We start from the raw sequence: 17,914 nt of genomic DNA, 5'->3' as shown, positions 1-17,914 counted from the left end.
TTCAGTCCAAAAGATTCTACCATGTTTGAGCTACATTAGCAAGGCTTTTCTATTTCTTTCTTTTTTTTAATCTGTCTTTGTACATCAATAATCTTCATTTCTAAAAATATTGATCAGTTCTTAGTGATAACATGAAAAGACACATAACAGCCTCCTTTGAAATAATGATTTTGAGCTGTCAGTTTAAATAAATGAATAGATGTTGGAATAATAAGGAAGTAAAAAGGTAAAAAGCTTTAAGAAGATATCCTTGGGCCAAGGACAGTGCTCAGGCCCTGAGCTTAAGCCCAGGACTGGCAAAAAAAAAAAAAAAAGAAGATATCCTTACTCTCATAACTCAACAATAGAGATACGACTCAATTTTAAAATGGGCTAATGTTTTAAGTAGGTATTTTTATTAGCCACAAATGGCTAATGAGCACATGGTAAAAAGCATTCTCAACACCATTAGACATTAGGAGTTGTCTAAAATATCAAACCGCAGTAAGGACCTAGAAGTGAAGCTAAGTGGTAAAGAACATGGTGATTAGCCTTGGGGATAAGGATAAGTAGTTCCTTCCCTAGCAAACAGAAAACAAAAACAAAAACAAAAACAAAAAAACAGTGAGCTAGCACCTCACATCTACCAGAAGGCAAAAACAAAAGACAAGAATAAGTTTTAGTGAAGATATGGGAAAACTGGAACCCTGATGCATTGGTGGGATCCAAAAATGGTACAAACATTTGAGGAAACAACTCAGATGTTCCTTGCAAAGGTAAAAAACAAATTACTCAGCAACTCCACTTGTAAGTAAACAATAAAAAAGAGTATCTCAAAGACTTTTCTATACAGCTAGGTTCAAACCATAATCATACAAATTTCAGCCTCTTGAGTAGCTACAGTTACAGGCGTAAGCCAGGGGCCCAGTTTCAGGCCTATATTATCTTAATTTTACAGCAGTAATGTTGGAATGACTTAAATAATACAAATATACACACACAAAATGGAGTTTGGACTCTTCAGTTCAAGATTATGTTAAAACTTTCTGGAGCCAAGTAGGCTGATGTGCACCTGTAGACTCGGCTACTCAGAAGGCCAAGGCTAGAGGATCACTTGAACTCTTAAGATTTCAAGATCAGCGCCAGGTACCGGAGGCGCTCATCTGTAATACTAGCTACTCAAGAGGCTGAGATCTGAGGGAGGCTAAGTTAGCCTGAGCACAAAAGTTTGTGAGACTCTTATCTCCAGTTAACCACCAGAAAACCAGATGATGCACTGTTGCTCAAGTGGCAGAGCGACAGCCTTGAACTGAAGAGTTTAGGGACAGCACCTAAGCCCAGAGCTCAAGCCCAAGGACCTACTAAATAAATAAATAAATAAATAAATAAATACAAAAAAACAAATTCAAGGCCAGCCTGAACCAGTGAGTTCCTGTCTGTTAAAGGACCTCCAAGATATGGAAATAAGAGCTATATAATGTGCAGTTGTTGTTCTCAATGTACTATGTTATTTCTCATCTCTTTTGTTGTCCCTTGCTTCTCATATTATTATAGTATCTTATCTTGTTATCTGGTATATTGTATATATGTTTATTTATTTGAAATAGGAAAGGGAAGGAGGGAAAACAAGGTGAGGGGAGAGGTGGGGGAAGGGAAATGGGGACAAAAACATGAGAAGAGTTATCAATGTGTGTGAAGTAATGCACCTTCTATCTGATGAATATAACTGTAACCCCTCTATTAATTGCAATAAAAAATATGAAAAAAAAAGAAGTCCTGACAGAATAAAGCACACCCCACACATCTGGGGAAAGAAAGGTTTAATGTCAGAGTTGCTGACAGAGAACAGCAACTGCCATTAAGATAAAGGGATAATTAAAGAAGTGGATCTGTAGGAATGAAGTGGGGGTAAACCTATAGGAATGGGGAAGTGGGAGTCTGTGTTGTGTACAGGAAGTTTATGGTAAAGAGGGAAGGGGTGAGCAGGGAATTGACTGTGAGGGGGTTGTCAGGTCAGGTGGTCAGGGCAAACGAGATGTAGACAGCATGGTGTAGCCTGAGCAGCCAGAATACTGGCCACTGCAGGATGACTCCACCATCACCACCACCACCACACAAACTAAAGAACAAGGAAAAAGAGAGGGGAAAAAGGAAGGAAAGGAAAGGAAAAAAAAGAGAGGAAGGGGGAGGGAGGGGAAGGGATAGAGAGAGAAAGAGAGAAAGGAAGGAGGAAAAAAGAGAAGGGAGGGAGGGAGAACGAGAGAAAGGAGGGAGGAAGGAAAAAAAGAAGGGAGGGAGAGAAAAAGAGAAAGAAAGGAGGAGGGAGGGAAGGAGAAAGGGAGAGATAGGAAGGAGGCAGGGAGGGAGAGAGAGAGGAGAAAGGGAGGGAGGTAGGGAGGGAGGGAGGAAGGGAGGGAAGAAAGTCCTTTCTCTGTGTATGGTCATCAGATAATAAAAAGACAAATAGGAAAATAAAAGTTTTTAAAGAGGGCTGAAGAGATTCAGTTAGACCAATGTGTTTGGTCTGCCCAGGAGGACAGCCCCTCCCCACTTCCTCTTCACCTACCAGAAACCAGTAATCATGTGACTGTCAGTCAGCAAAGGATCCTAAGCTCTGAGGTCACTTCCTTATTCACTGAGGTCATTTCCTGAACTGCCCTGCCATGTCTCCCTCAGACAGTGAGAGCTTCTCGGGGCTCTGATATGACTTCCACATCTACTTTGTTCCCACCTCTCACCTTTCCATATATAATTCAGTTCAACATGAGTCTTCCTCTCTCTTTTTCTTTTTTCCTTACCCTCTGTCCTTGTGTGCCTCCATCTGGCACTGGCCAGAAGTCTGTTCTCTCCCAATAAATTATTTTCTGCCTGAACCATGTGGCGGATTTCCTTTCTGGTTCTCACAGCTGGGGAGTCATGTGCTATCTGAATCTATAAGGTAGAGACCAGGAATGCTATTAAAACATGTTACAATGCATAGAAAAGGTTCCTACCCACAAAGAATTATCTGCCACAGATACTAGCAGTACAGAAGGTACTGTGTATTACCACCTGTAACTCTGTTAGTTCATCTGAAGTCCACATACCACTTTACAGTATAAGAAGACTAGATAAATCTGAACTGCATTCTAATTTCAGTAGTTGAGTTTCACAAATGAAAGAGACTGAACAAGTACCAGAATCCACTTAGAGTGGTAACTGTTCTGCAATTCAATGGCAAATTTATCTCACTTGTTTTGGGACTGATTTCTTTTGTAAAGAGAATATTAAGAAGCAGGTATGGGGACCCGGAGTGTGACCTAGTGGTAGTGTGCTCGCCTAGCATGTATGAAGCCTTGGGTTCGATTCCTTGGTAACATATACACAGTGGGAAAAAAGTCAGAAGTGGTGCTGTGACTCAGTGGTAGAGTGCTAGTCTTGAGGAAAGCCCAAGGACAATGCGCAAGGCCCTGAGTTCAAGCCTCAGAACTGGCCAAAAAAAAAAAAAAAAGGGCAGTTATGTATCTCTTCAGTATGTAATTCTCTTTTTTTTTTTTTTGGTGATATAGAAGACTGAACTCAAGACCTTATATGTTAGCATGCTAGCTAAGTATGCTACCACTGAGATATGTTTTTTTAAATATTTTTATTGTAATTAATAAAAGGGTTACATGATATTTGCCAGATAGAAGGTGCATTAATTCACATACATTGATACCCTTTCACATGTCTTGGTACCCATTACCCTCCCCCCCACCCTCCCCCCACCCATCTTGGTTTTCCCCCCTTCCCTATCAAATTTCAAATAACCAAATACAAATAAATTCAATATATCAGATAACAAAGTGAGATACTGTAACAATATGAGATACCCAAGGGACAGCAAAGGAGATGAGAGATAACATAGTACCTTAAGGACAACAATCATTCGTTATATGGCTTTTGTTTCAATATCCTGGAGGTTCTTTCAATTAGCTTCATACTATATGGCCTTATGTATGAGATATGTTTTTAATTAATTTTTTGAGACAGAATCTCACTTATGTAGCCCAGCCTTCCCTCAAACTCACAATCCTCCTGCCTACAATCCCTAAGTGCTGGGATTACAGGTTTAAACCACAACATTTATCTTATAAGGCAATTCCTCAAAGGGAAAGAACTATCAGTATACATTTGGGGCTACAGCTGTTGTTATTCTGCAGCAGTCTGGAGAAGTTATCAGAGTACAAGTAATTGCAGCCACAATATACTGCTCCTGCCCATCAAGGCAAGAATAAATAAGAAACAGTTCCTTCAAGGCCCACCAGGATAAGACACTAGAATAAAAACATAAAGGCTCATCCCTCTATTCTTTGGATACAGTCTTTCTAGCAATTCTGATCTTTGCAAGATCCCTCATGCTGTTCTCCTTCTGAACAATATATAAATAATTTTGTCACTCCATGATCTCCAACAGTTCATGGGGTTTAATAACACAGAAATGTCTTTATTGCCTCTACAACTCTAAATGCATTCCTGTTCTCCACAGGGCACCTCAGAGAAGGAAAGTGGAAGGAAGTTGAGCCTCCTCAAATTTCTGTTAAAACCTTTACTCCCTGTGTTACCTCTGCTACCCTTTCTCTTACTTATACACTCCAGCAGCATTAGCCAATCTGTTGTTCCACCAAAAGGCCAGGCTCTAATAACATCCATGCCTCACTTACTTTGTCTACAGACAAACTCTCCTTCCATGGATTTGTCTTGTGTCAAACTATCATGTCCCAAGTGAGGTCATCTTTGACTATTCCACTCTAACTTCCAATCTCATTCTACCATATCAAATTTCCCATGGTTTCTCATATGCGTTGTTTTTTTGCTTAGGAGAAATTTTCATCTTATAAAACCTGTCTCCCAAGATAGAAACCAAAATTTCATTTTCACAACCAATTTTGCAAACAAGAGGTCGGTGTGTGACTTAGGTTTATCCACATACCATTTCAATTAGGAAGTACATAATGGAGACAAAAAAGCAGGATCCATTCTGAACATTTCAGAGAAATGATCCTCACTGATGCACCTCCTATCAGCAAAGATGGGGATAGTTCTAATTCCTGTTCCTATGACAAAAGCCATACTGCTTCCATTTATTTTTGTCCCATGGTACAACTTGGGCCTTGTTTCTGGCTAAGCAGACATCAAGACTGATTCTCTGCCTTCTCTGAAGATTTATGAGCTACCTAATATCTTTTCTTTTTTTTTTCTGCTACACTAACTAGTAGAGTTGGTCTCCCACGCTAAGAGCAACTAGCTCTGATTCATTCTTCATATTTTTTCATAAGATCCTTAGTATATAATTTTTCCTTATTTTATTTGACTCTCCTCATAAAAATATACTGTCATGAGGGAGGAGGCATTATATATCTTTATCATTTTATAAATCTAGTATTTAGAATAGTGCTTCACATACAAGTACCACTCAAGGGAGGGGGAAGCTTTTTACTGTTGTGCAAATATACATTCAGGAACCAGCTGGAGAAAATTCAAGAAAAATCAAGGTATCAGTGCTATAAGAACTAAAAAGATCAACATGGAAGAGAAAAACCAGAAGTCTTATGAAGAGAAACACACATGGAACACTAAAAATGGAATGACTACAATTGGGTATAGAAAGGGAAAGATATGTCGTCTAAAGGATGAGAATAAAAGAATGACACTGAAATGAGTGTGAAAGCGCGAGATAGATAAGACTCAAGAAAGTGTGTTGAGCTCAATAGGAAATACCATAGGACCTGCAAGATGAGCAAGATTATGAATGGCTATGAGTGCTAGGCTTGGGCAATGCTGTATCTAACACTAATCCTCAATGAGTATTTTCATCTGTTCTTTATTCTAGATGTTATCTGCTGTGTGAAACTACAACAGCTACCCACACGTTTTCTACAGCATTCTCTCTCCGAACATTGGTGCTCTATATTTATCTGTTCAAGCTGAGACACCACTAGAGAAGAGATTCTTATAATTAATCCTCTTGCAATCAAGTGACTACTCAGTTTAAAAATAAAAATATACTACCAAAATGGTCTTTATTTCCCAAACCCTATCCTCAAAGTCAGACTTCAAAATTTCTACCAATTCCATTTACCTTCTAGTCCATTAGAATATTACATTGGTTCCAATTATGTAAACTGGAGCTGAGGCAAATGAAATTTGTCTTAGTCTGTACCAAAGTAACACTACCACTCCAAACACAGAAAGGTGGTTGATTTTTTAAAATTTATAACAGAATTCTTTGGATAAGATTCTTTTAAAAGTCAAGAAAAATTTTGTAACTAATAATTATTTAAAGGCTATATATGTTCTAGTTTTACATGAACCAGAAGAGAGCCTTAGAAAGACTCTTAGGTTGGCTTTGAAGATCAATCTAGAAATAATTGTTAAATATTAATCTGTATGTATTCTCTGATAAAATACAGCAATCCCCTGGACCAGGAGCATAGCCTAGTGGCAGAGTGCTAGCTTAGCATGCATGAAGCCCTGGGTTCAATTCCTCAGTACCACATACACAGGTAAAAGCAGTAAGTGGTGCTGGAGCTCAAGTGGCAGAGTGCTATCCTCAAGCAAAAAGCATCCAAGGACAGTGCCCAGGCCCCGAGTTCAAGCCTCAGAGATGGCAAAAAATAAAAATACAGCAATCCCATTCCTATTTATCTGATTTTTAAATGTACCTATAAGAAAAAAGTATGTAAAAGTTGCTTACTTTGATCATGAGAAACAAAGTGAATCAGTTACAGATCAGTTAAATAAAGGCAAAACCATATGGATGAATCCTATATATCATGACTTAAAACCATTGAATAATGGTTTTATCTACATATTTCACTAAGATAGAGAAAAGAATAATTTGAACAATTATCCAATTTCATACAACTATAAACTCACAACTATATAACTTGTGCCTGGAGGAATGGATGTTGATAGGAAGATTTTTTTTTTAAAGTAATCTCCCTTTGCACAACTAGTGTATCCTGATAAAATTTTACAATAAAATATAAGATGATTATTCAAGTATGAGGGAAAATATGGCAGAATTAATACTGCATGATTACCTTGGAGCAAAATAGGAGGAAAGGGACAAGACAGAAGGGAAGAAACATAAATTCAATTACATTTTTTATAGTAATCAGGCTCCAGTGGTTTTCACCCATAATCCTAGCTACTCAAGAGGCTGAACTCTGAGAATCATGGTTCAAAGCCAGCCTAAGCAAGAAAAATCTGTGAGACTATTAGACTTAAAAACAAACAAACAAAACAGGTTGGGGATTTGGCCTAGTGGTAGAGGGTTTGCCTAGCATGCAGAAAGACTAGGGTTCAATACCTGGGTACCACATATATAGAGAAGTCAGAAATGGTGCTGTGGCTTAAGTGGTAGAACACTAGCCTTGAGGAAAGCCCAGGGACAGTGCTCGGGCCCTGAGTTCAAGCCCCAGGACTGGCAAAAAAAAAAAAAAAAAGGCTAGTTGAACGAGGCAATAGTAGCTCAAGCTTGTAATCCTCGCTAATCAAGGGACTGGGGATCTCAGTTCAAAGCCAGCCTGGGCAGGAAAGTCCATATCTTTAATAAAATACTCAAGAAAAGCTGAAAGTGGAACTGTGGCTCAAGGGATAGAGCACCAGCCTTGAACAAAGGAAACTCGGGGACAAGGGCCCAGACCTTGAGTTCAAGCCCCAGGACTGGCACCAAAACTCAAAAATAAAAACAAAAAATAGTATAATACAAAAATTGACTTTCTTTTTTCAGTCTGAAGTCAGGAATTTGATCTTGCTAAGCAAGAGCTCTACTACTTTGAGCCATACTTGAGAGAGGATCTAGCTTTCTGTCCTGGCCAGCCTGAATAATAATCCTCTTGTTTATACTGCCCATTGTAACTGGAATGACTGGCCCATTCTATCACACTCAGCTTTTGCTATTGAGATGAGGTCTCGTATAAAGTATAATTTTATTATTGTTATTGAGGTGTTATTCAGAGGAGCTACATTTCAAGCTTTTAACATGGACTGGACTGGCCTAGAACCACAATCCTATTTACTTCTTGTCCCAGCTGGGATGGCAGGCATGGCCATCCCATTAGTTGAAATGGGTCCTTGAAAAACTTTTGCTCAGGCTTACCTCAAACCAGGATTTTCCTGATCCCTACCTTCCAGTGCAGCTAAGAGGCATGGGTTACCATTGCCTAGCCAGAAATAGACACTTTTTTTTTGGCCAATCCTGGACCTTGAACTCAGGGCCTGGACTTTCTCCAGACTAGAGCTCTACCACTTGAGCCACAGCACCACTTCTGGCTTTTTCTATGTATATGTGGTACCAAGGAATTAAACCTGGGTCTTCATGCATGCTAAGCAAGCACTCTACCACTAGGCCAAACTCCCGGCCGAGAAGTAGACATTTTCAAATAATGACTTGAATATAAAAAAAAGGTTCTAAGATAGAAAGAAAGAAAAGAATGGACAAGCCATTTAAAAAAAGGGGGGGGAGGGATTTCTAAGAAATAGATACTCTAGCTACCTAGGTAATCCAGAGATCTATTCAGAATAATACCAAATAGTAGCTTGTATTTTTCAATGGGCTTGGAAAAGAGGTGGAATCACCATTCTACTAACAGATCTAGTAAGAGAATCTAATTCTCAATTATGTCTATTACACTCTAAAGCTGATCTAATGAGAGAAAATTCTGCCATATGTTTATCTGAAATTTACTTCTCCCTAAGGAAAAGGAATGAATCCAATTTAATCTTTACCCACATAGTTGCCTCCAGATATTGTCAGGACTAATACCACAGTATTTACTTAGCAACACTTACAGGTAGTCCACATTCATACATGACATAGACCTTAAATGTATCTACGGGCTGAATGTGAAGATTCAGACTTGAAGGAATTAAATTAGGAAAGAATGGAGGAGAGGGGAGAGGAAAAGGAAGGAAGGAAGGGAGGGAGGATGCCCGGGAGTTTGGCCTAGTGGTTAAAGTGCTTGCCTAGCATGCATGAAGACCCGGGTTCGATTCCTCAGTACCACATACATAGAAAAAAGCCGGAAGTGGTGCTGAGGTTCAAGTGGTAGAGCTCTAGCCTTGAGAAAGTCCAAGAACAGTGCTCAGGCCCTGAGCTCAAGCCCAGGACTGGAAAAAAAAAAAAAAAAAGGAAGGGAGGGAGGGAGAGGGGAGGGGAGGGGAGGGAGGGAAGGAAAGAAGGAAGGAGGGAGAGAGAGAAGGAAGGAAAGAAAAAGACAAACTTCAACCTAAAAAAAAAATCTATACATCAGATCACAAAGGATTGAAACGGGGCCTCTTGCTTACTTGCATGCTTGCAACTTTCTGATTAGAGTATACCAACAAAGTATTAAAAAAGAGAGAAGGAAGAAAAAATTCTAGCAATAAGTACCTTGCTACCTTGTTGTAATTTTGGCTATGCCTAGACAAAAATAGGTAAAAACTGTTAATACCCATTATTAATAATGTAAAAAAATCAATAAAAGAAAGAAGACAATATGGCAGCTACTGAAGTTAAGGGGGGAAAAAGCAACAACTAGTTCATGGAACAACATATATCTTTTTAATTACAACAAATCAGTCTGTATATTTTTATTTATAGAAAAAACATAAATTCCCATTTTTTTCATTACTACACACATTTAACTATAAGTATTGTTGAGTTGCTCATGAAGAATCTCAAATCAACAGAAATTTAAAGTGCGGGCTGGGGATGTAGTTTAGTGATGAAGTAGTTGCCAACTCTACATGAGAGCCCTGGGCTGAACCTCTAGCATGACTTTTTAAAAAATTTAAATGCAGTTTAAATATGAGTTTAAAATTGCAAGTATCAATAACAAGCCCAAAGTGATTCATTTATATGTGTCACAGATATTTCCATCTGAACAAAAATGGAATGGCTCGTTTTTGGCCTTGGCAGCAAAAATACCCATTATCCCCACCATGGACAACACTGCTTAGTAACAGCAGTAATGCATCCCTACACCAAGACAATAGTCAGGCATAAAAACACTATAGTGAATATTAGAAATCATCTCAGAACATCCAATAAAATAAGAACTTTATACAGGAACATTAGGGAAGACTGTACACAGTATTTAGGGAGGAGAGACTTGAGGGAGATAAGGAATTCGCTGTGTTCAAGGGAAGGCCATCCTAATCACAGAAAACTGCAAATGCCAAGCCCTGGAAAGCGGATGCATGTCTAGATTGTTTCAAGAACAGCAATGAGGTCAGTCTCAGGAAGAGGGTAAGCAAGAGGGAGAATGGCAGCAGATGGGAGTCAGTGGCAGAGCCAAATGTTCAGCAGTGGTGTGCTGAAGCCAATAATGGCTAGAGGGCAGATTGTTAAACATTCTAGAACTTTGGATTCACCAGTGTGGAAGTAATTATAACAGGAGAGGAGGCAAATGGTACAAATCAGAGGCTTTCCCCCTCTGGGGATCCCAATTTATCACTACCTCTGGCCACCTGAAAGGAACTCTGTCTTACTCTGAGTGGAGATCAGAAGATTCTAAAGAGTCTCCTGCATCTCGTCATCATTCCCACTGCTGAGTCCTAACTATCAGGAAGAAGGGACAAATGTGGGGAAGACTAATTTGGAAACTGTTAATATAATGTAGGTGAAATATATTGGCAGCCAGAAACAAAGTACCAGTGGTGAGGCAGGGAGTGGTAGCATATTTTGGATATAAAGACTGTTCTGGTTTGAATCTGTATGTGGCAACAGTTTCTAAGCTATGGCAATAAGCCTGTAGTCTAGGCTTCTGAAGAAATGAAGGTAGTGGGTCTGCCTTGAACCTAGGAATTTTAAGACCAACTTGACCAGCATAGGGACATCCTGTCTTAAAATAATAATGATAACATATATAATGACAACAATAACAATACATCACAGTTCGAAGCCAGCCCAGGCAGAGACTCTTGCTTCCAAAAACCAACTCAGAAGCCAGAAGCTGGACATGGGTGGCTCACACCTGTAATCCTAGCTACTCTGGAGGCTAAGAACTGAAGACTGCGGTTCTAAGCCAGCCCAGGCACCAGTCTGTGAGACTCTTATTTCCAATTAACCACCAGAAAATGGGAAGTGGTGCTGTGGCTCAAGGGGTAGGGCAGTAGAAAAAGGCCAGAAGTGGAGCTGTGGACCAAGTGATAAAATACTAGTCTTGACCAAAAGAAGCTCAGGGATCAAACCCAGATCCTGAGTTCAAGTCCCAGGATACTCTCTCTCTCTCCCTCCCCCAAACCCCCCTCCCTCTCTCTCCCTCTCTCTCTCTCTCTCTCTCTCTCTCTCACACACACACACACACACACACACACACCACTAATCATCTTTCAGTCCAATGGAGTTGGCAGTGAAGATTAACTCGCAGATGTATATCATGTATCTTAAGTTAATAACTCTATTACCATTTGAACTATTCACATATAGAATCATTGAATATCTATTATATAAAATACTAAAGGGGATACCAAAAAGCTATAATTCAAGTCTTTCCTGAAATCTAACATAAACCATCTGCATTAAAAAAAAAAAGGTAGAGACACTGAAAGTATAAAACATTTGATAGGGGTGATGATGTACATTGGAGATCAGAGACTAAAAATTTTGACCAGATAGGACTTGAACTATGTCCCTATGAGAGATGAAGAAAGTATGATTGTATAGGAAAGAAAGAAACATGTTAAGGACCTAGTGGGCAACTAATCTGCAAAGTGAAAGATAAGGTAGGAAGGCATTTGGTAGTTAGGGAGTACATTAGCCAAGGCATTTAAGAGCATGGGAAGAACTGGACACACATGGTGCACCTGTAATACTAGCTACCACAAGAGGGCTGAGGCTAACCTGTGCAACATAGTGAAACATGTCTAAAAGCACAAAAACAGTGGGCTGGGAATTCAGCCTAGTGATAAAATGCTTGCCTAGCATGAAGTCAGAAGTGGTACTGTGGCTCAAGTGGTAGAGTTCTAGCCTTGAGAAAGCCTAAGGAGGAAGGAGGGAGGGAAGGAGGCAAACTAACTGGGATTAGTTAGAAAGAGACACTGGATACTTCAACTGAATACTCTGAAAATGATCAATTTTGGGGGTGGTAAACTCAGGACCCTGCACTTGCTAAGAAGATGTTCTCACACAGTTGAGCCACATACCCTTCCCCACCACTACTGGGGACATGCTACCACACATGAACACACTAACAGACTCACACTAACAGACTTCCTGGTCTTTTTTTCTTATCCCAGCAGACAAACTAATCTTTCTAAAGCCTGAGTAATGTCTCTGTTGGGCTCAGTACCCTCCAATAGCTCTCCATTTCATTTTGAGTAAAATGCAAGCATCTCTAAAATGTCTACCCACATTCACTCTACTCTGACTGCTCTTAGCCTTCTTTCTATTCTGGGAACATGGCCCTTAAACAGCTCCATCAGAGCCTTTGCACAGTCTGTTCCCTCTGCCCAGAACACTCTTCCTTTAATTTCTCATATGGCTAACTTTTCTACCTCTTACAAGTGCCTCAATGAGGTTCACTTTGGCCACTTATTTTTTTTCATATATTTTTTATTGTAATTAATAGAAGGGTTACATGATATTTGCCAGATAGAAGGTGCATTAATTCACATACATTTATACCCTTTCTCATGTCTTGGTCCCCATTTCCCTCCCCTCACCCCCACCCCTCATCTTGTTTTCCCCCCTTCCCTATCCAATTTCAAATAACCAAATACAAATATATCCAATATATCAGATAACAAAGTGAGATACTGTAACAATATGAGATAACCAAGGGACAGCAAAAGAGATGAGAGATAACATAGTACATTAAGGGCAACAATCACTCATTATAATGGCCACTTATTTTTATATTTTAAGCCCAATTTTTAATTAGGCTTAAATTCATGAGCACAAAATAATGTAAATTCTGAATACTTTGTAGGATAATTCAAATAAGCTAAAAATTACTTAACTTGTGAAAATTGACTACCTTTTTAAAACTGAATTTTGCACCTTTTACTTTTACCCTGTTTTAACTTTTGCTTGCCCACCACCTTTCTAGTTTATGTAATTTGCTTATTGTGCCTTCAATTTAGCATATGCCCTCTTGCCCACTGAAATTAATTCTAGGAGGTTCAAGATATATTTTCAGTATATCCTGAGTCCCAAGAACACTGCCTGCTTATTAAGTATTTGGGTAATAGATAATACTTCGTCCAGGACAGAGTCATAGCCAAGGCCCCATGACTTAGTAAAAGAGAAAGTGACTTGGTAACTCTATATAATAGACCAAGAAGAAAATTTTTCCTCCTTGAAAGGCATCTCCAAAACCTGAAAACAATAAAGAGAAGCCATAAACATCAACTATTTTATTCATTTTACAACAGAAACAGAACTGGAACAGATCCAGTAAATCTTTCACAATCCTATAATTCTGGTCTCAATTATTCTAAACTGTAAGATAAATTCATTCAACTTGTTCTCTATATATCCATCCACAGTGCAATTTTGCTTTTATATATTTTCCTTGAAGAATAACATGCACATAAAAAGTACCTAAGCTTCATTATTCTTCACATAATGAATACACCCATAACCAGTACCTAAACCAAGAAAGGGTGTATCATTCAAATCCCAGAATCCCCTTCACAGCCCATCAACACAATTCTCCCAATCCTCACAAATCAGTTTAACCTATGTTTGGAACTGATGTAAATTAAATCAGAGCTTGCACTACTACTATCTGGCTTCTTTTGCTCAACATCATATTTATGAGATTGACCGATTTTTACATGTAGTTTTAGTTTGTTCTAACTTCTAACTTCTATTTAGTATTTCTTGTGTGTTTAGGTCACAATTATTTACTCATTCCACTGTTGATATGCATTTAGAAAATGCCAACTTGGATTTTTCGTAAGCCATGACCAGATGTGTTATCTGCATGTTTTAGTGACTACTTACAAGTAAGCCTACCTTATCCATGGATACATTACACATAGGTTTGACCACGCATCCTCTTAAATAATTACAATGTTTAAAATTTTCTGCATGTTGGGAAATAATGCACCTACTGCCTGATGAATGTAACTGTAACCCCTCTATACATTATCCCAACAATAAAACTTTTTAAACTTAAATTTTTTTCTGCATGTGCAATATCTCAGTTGATACAAAGAAGCTCTTGGTCAGTCCTGCATTACCAATTATGTTTAAATTGTTGTGATCCGTCAAGTGCCTCCCACCTTAATTTTGTGAATATATAGTATGCTAATGGTAATCCCCCCCAAGTTAAAAAAGGGGGGAGGGCAAGCAATGTACAGTGGAAGTTGGACACCTTTATGAGACAAATGAACATCCTGAGCATGCCTGGTTCTTCTTTAATGGTGATTTCCTTAGAACTATGTACCCTTAGATATCAAGGATCTACAGTACATGCACATAGTTCTTCTGGGCATAAATCTATGAGTGGAACTACTGAGCTATTTACTATTTACTATTGTAAATAGCAAAAGATCTTTTAAGGAAGAACTATTTTAAGATCTTTATAGTGAAATGTGAGTTATTAACGGTTCATTAGAAGATGCTAACTTCAAAAACTATTTTCAGGAGGAAAAAGCATATTGAAATAGGACTGTTGATCTACATGGTTCCCAAAGGAGGCAATTTACTTTACCAGCAATTTAGCATATACCCCTTCATTTGTCTTGTCTTTTCTGGAATTGGGGGTGCTAAAATGTAGAAACAATCTAAAGCATACTCCTTTCAATAGGTAAAGTAACTTCTTCAATAAAGGAAAACACAAAAGTTAAAGTCAGGACTCTGTAGCAGCTAAGCTTGTATTCTTTTAATCAGCATCTTATAAACTACCAAAGGATTTCAAAACTAGTCTCATCTTGGGGTGATCATATAAGTATCTTCTGTCTAAATAAATAAACTAACAAAAATTCATTTATTAATTCCTGGGAAGAAAAAATGTCACCTAATCTTAGAACTTTCAGAAAGGGGGGGATATAAGGAACTTAAAAGATGGACTTTAGTTAATGGCAACAGAGCAAGGTTGCTCATTAATTGCAACAAATGTTTCATAGTAACGTAAGATATTAGTAATTGGTGAGACAGGAGAAGGGAAGGCATATGAAAATTCAGTGTACTGATCTTCCCTACTTATCCACAGGTCTGAAAGTGTGCAAAGAAAAAAACTTTTAAACATCCATTTAAAACTAAGCAACATTATCTGCAAGTTATAAATCAGCTGCCAAACTCCTTTCAGAATGCACTTTAAAAACTATTAGACACACACACACATACTTTCCATACACATATATAGAAGGGAAGCCTACTAAAGCCAATTTTGTTTTTATACGTGGCTATAAGCTATGAACAGACTTCCTTTCTTATTTCATCTACTGTTTCTGCATTATTAAGAAGCAGTCCTTTTGCTTGTTGCTGGTGGCTCATGCCTATAACTCTAGCTGCACAGGAAGCTGAGATCTAAAGATCATGGTTTGAAGTTAGACCAAACAGAAAACTCCATGAGACTCTTTGATTAGCCAGCAGAAAGCCAAAAGTAAAGCTGTGTCTCAAGTGGTAGAGTGCTAGAACTGAGTGATAAAGTTAAAGAACAGCACTCAAGCCCTGAGTTCAAGCCCAGCACAGAGGCAGAGACACAGATAGACAGACAGACAGACAGACAGACAGACAGACACACACACACACACACACACACACACACACACACACACACACACACACACACACACCAGACGCATCACTCTTCCAGGAATTTCTCAACGGGAAAAAAAAAAAAAAAACACCTCAAATTCCAAGTAAGGCTAACATTCCAAATATCCTTCATTGTGATTTAAATCATCAAGACTTTGCTTATATTTCAGGAGGAATAAAATAAAAGACTGCCTATAAATACATAAAGGCAAGCAGTCACTAATAAGATGTGAGATCTAGTACAAGAGTACAAGGACCACTGGGAGAGGAGGCAGAAGACCTAGCCTATAATTTCAGCCTACGACTAATCTGTTCTGTAATCCTTGAACATCTCTGGTCCCCAAAAATCATGATTTCAATTCCATGTTAACGATGATAATTCTTTCATGGATCAAGAGATACTATCATTATCAGTTGTTTTTGGCTGTGCCAGTTATCCTATGCAAATCTTTTACTTTTATCTCTTCTATAAATTCTTTAGAGGACCTGAAATATAGAAACCTGTCACTAAATGAATGCCGGGGTTGGGGGAGGAATACATTGAATAAACAAATAGAGAAAGCTGGATTGCTATTCTAGCTTTCCATTTTATTAATCTCATATTAGTAATTATAACACTATATCTGTTGCAGATATTTACTTACTAGTCTGCAGCATTTTGACACAGGTCTGATTATCTTTTTTTTTTTTTTTTTTTTTTTTTTTTTTGCCAGTCCTGGGCTTGAGCTCAGGGCCTGAGCACTGTCCTTGGACTTTCTCAAGGCTAGAGCTCTACCACTTGAGCCTCAGCACCACTTCCGGCTTTTTTCTATGTATGTGGTACCGAGGAATCGAACCCGGGTCTTCATGCATGCTAGGCAAGCACTTTAACCACTAGGCCAAACTCCCGGTCCCAGAGGTCTGATTTTCTTACTTTTCTTCTCAGAAACTTACAACTAGTTCCAGCGATTTTATATCCAAATAAAATTTGAAGTTTGGCTCTTCTACAGGAACAGTTAACAAAGTTTTTATTTAAAGACACAAATAAGAAATATTTTAGGCCTTATGAATCATAGGGTCTCAGTGGCAACAACTCAACCCTGTTGATGTAGAACAAGGGTAGCTGTTGACAATATGTAAAGAGCTCTGTGTTTAGATAAGACTTTTATTTATATAAATATGCAGCAGTCCAGGATACACATGGCCAATCCTGTTCTATTAAAATAGGGGGTAGAAAAACCTACTTGAAAGATAAATTTTCTAAAACCATATCACAAGTTCACACTAAAATAAGTTGGTTTGTTTTCAGGGAGAAAAATGTTTGTGAATCATGATCTTCACATACCTGTGAATGTTCAAGTTTCCCCTGCATGAACAGGTCACATCACCAATACCTAAGACAGAGCAGGAAAACACTCTCCCTTACATGGTTGTTATGATATAACAAGGGATGTGTTAATTTACATAGGCAACATTACAAGATGACCTGCAAAAGTAAAATAATGGTTTTAGCAACTTTAGCAGCAAACATAAAAACCCAAACCTGATCAATGTCAATCATGATTTCTTCCATACTGAAGACAAACAGTTAAGACAAATGTTGAGGTTACTGGCTTCCCTTGAAGAGTGATTCTGATTTAATATAACCCAGTTGTTTAGACTTTTGGGCCTTTGGTCATTCTGTTTACTTCCAAGGTAACATACTGCTTGGGATGGGACAGGTGCAGTATGAATGCTCGGGCCAAGATCTTTCAGGTCCACCTAGCACAAATGAGCCATTCTGTGATAAAAATCTAATTGAATTCAGCCCTAGGTTAGCTACCAGGTGTTCCACAGCAGGCTGGAGCAAAGAGTTGGCCCACAAGAATCAAGCAAGTGCCTTTTTAAAAACTAATCTTAAGTTTTTCCACATGGCTTTGCAAAGAAAGCAAAAACCATGCCAAATAGTAAAAAAGGCACTTACTTGACTCCCACAGGCCAGCTCCACACTCTGGCAGCTAAGATGTCACTGGCATGGTACATGGAGGGGAAGTAGAAACGATATCTTGCCAAGCACTGTAGGAAAGGTAGTGAAAGACCTAAAAGAACAGAAAAAAGTAAAGTCAATGTCAAAAGTAAAGTCCCCCCTGAGCCTAACAAGGGTATTGGCCAAAGCTGAAAAGACCTCAGCAAGATAGTCTTGGCTACCATTTACTAGTGACCCCTAGGACAAGAGGGAACTTTTAAAAAGAATACTAA

General features: G+C 38.6%; 1 protein-coding gene across 3 annotated transcripts in view; it reads right to left on the bottom strand.

Annotated features, from left to right (window-relative positions):
- The window catches only part of Mcu (mitochondrial calcium uniporter), a 164,141-nt gene that overhangs the window by 131,226 nt on the left and 15,001 nt on the right, over positions 1–17,914 (bottom strand). The window contains exons 2-3 of one of the 3 annotated variants that reach the window (XM_090346517.1): positions 17,640–17,754; positions 17,022–17,070 (exon numbers count right to left, since the gene is read on the bottom strand). The exons of 1 other annotated variant lie outside the window; for it this stretch is intronic. In XM_090346517.1, the coding sequence (XP_090202643.1) occupies positions 17,022–17,048 (27 nt within the window). In that variant the 5' untranslated portion in view covers positions 17,049–17,070; positions 17,640–17,754. The remainder of the gene's footprint in view (positions 1–17,021; positions 17,071–17,639; positions 17,755–17,914) is intronic. One more of the 3 variants, XM_090346518.1, reaches the window with a different exon arrangement.

This window comes from Megascapheus bottae, chromosome 15 (genome assembly GCF_031878675.1).
Source record: "Megascapheus bottae isolate mThoBot1 chromosome 15, mThoBot2.hap1, whole genome shotgun sequence".
Taxonomy (NCBI): Eukaryota; Metazoa; Chordata; class Mammalia; order Rodentia; family Geomyidae; genus Megascapheus; species Megascapheus bottae.
The sequence above is the reverse complement of the archived record's forward strand: the minus strand, read 5'-3'. Positions and strand labels throughout refer to the sequence as shown.